The 1,261-nt window shown below is 62.8% G+C and overlaps 1 protein-coding gene across 1 annotated transcript; it reads right to left on the bottom strand.

Annotated features, from left to right (window-relative positions):
* Positions 1-15: 15 nt before the first annotated feature.
* LOC110440812 (extensin-like) lies at positions 16-1,190 on the bottom strand (the record flags this gene model as incomplete). Its single annotated transcript, XM_021483943.1, has 1 exon — positions 16-1,190. A coding segment is annotated over one exon (1,175 nt), but the record flags the coding sequence as incomplete, so codon positions are not given.
* Between the last annotated feature and the right edge of the window lie 71 nt (positions 1,191-1,261).

Here is a 1,261-nt window from a genome sequence, read left to right as displayed (position 1 = left end):
TGTTGTGCTGGTGACTGTCGCTGGGTGTGAAGGTGGGGCTGGTGACTTTCGCTGGGTGGAGGGGGTGCTGGTGATTGTCGCTCGGTGGAGAGGTGGTTCTAGTGACTGTCGCTGGGTGGGGAGGTGGTGCTGGTGACTTTCGCTGGGTGGGGGTGGTGCTGGGGACTGTCGCTGGGTGTGAAGGTGGGGCTGGGGTATCTCGCTGGTTGGGGAGATGGGATTGGTAACTGTCGCTGGGTGGAGAGGTGGTGCTGGTGACTTTCGCTGGATGGAGGGGGGTGCTGGTGACTGTCGCTTGGGGGGGAGGGAGGGCTGGTGACTGTCGCTGGGTGGGGTTGTTGTGCTGGGGACTGTCGCTGGGTGTGAAGGGGGGGCTGGTGACTTTCGCTGGGTGGAGGGGGGGCTGGGGACTGTCGCTGGGTGGGGAGGTGGGGCTGATGACTGTCGCTGGGTGGGATTGTTGTGCTGGTGACTGTCGCTGGGTGTGAAGGGGGGGCTGGTGACTTTCGCTGGGTGGAGGTGGTACTGGTGACTGTCGCTGGGTGGAGAGGTGGTGCTGTTGACTGTCGCTTGGTGGGTGTGAAGGTGGGGCTGGTGTATCTCGCTGGTTGGGGAGATGGGATTGGTAACTGTCGCTGGATGGAGAGGTGGTGCTGGGGACTGTCGCTGGGTGGGGAGGTGGGGCTGATGACTGTCGCTGGGTGGGGTCGTTGTGCTGGTGACTGTCGCTGGGTGGGGTTGTTGTGCTGGTGGCTGTCGCTGGGTGTGAAGGTGGGGCTGGTTTATCTCGCTGGTTGGGGAGATGGGATTGGTAACTGTCGCTGGGTGGAGAGGTGGTGCTGGTGACTTTCGCTGGATGGAGGGGGGTGCTGGTGACTGTCGCTTGGTGGAGAGGTAGTGCTGGTGACTGTCGCTGGGTGGGGGGGTGGTGCTAGTGACTGTCGCTGGGTGGGGAGGTGGGGTTGATGACTGTCGCTGGGTGGGGTTGTTGTGCTGGTGCCTGTCGCTGGGTGTGAAGGTGGGGCTGGGGACTTTGGCTGGGTGGAGGGGGTGCTGGTGATTTTCGCTCGGTGGAGAGGTGGTTCTAGTGTCTGTCGCTGGGTGGTGAGGTGGTGCTAGTGACTGTCGCTGGGTGGGGTTTTTGTGCTGATGACTGTCGCTGGGTGTGAAGGTGGGGCTGGTGTATCTCGCTGGTTGGGGAGATGGGGTTGGCAAATGTCGCTGGGTGGAGAGGTGGTGCTGGTGACTGTCGCTGGGTGGG

Source organism: Mizuhopecten yessoensis, unplaced genomic scaffold, assembly GCF_002113885.1.
Source record: "Mizuhopecten yessoensis strain PY_sf001 unplaced genomic scaffold, ASM211388v2 scaffold709973, whole genome shotgun sequence".
NCBI lineage: Eukaryota > Metazoa > Mollusca > Bivalvia > Pectinida > Pectinidae > Mizuhopecten > Mizuhopecten yessoensis.
The sequence above is the reverse complement of the archived record's forward strand: the minus strand, read 5'-3'. Positions and strand labels throughout refer to the sequence as shown.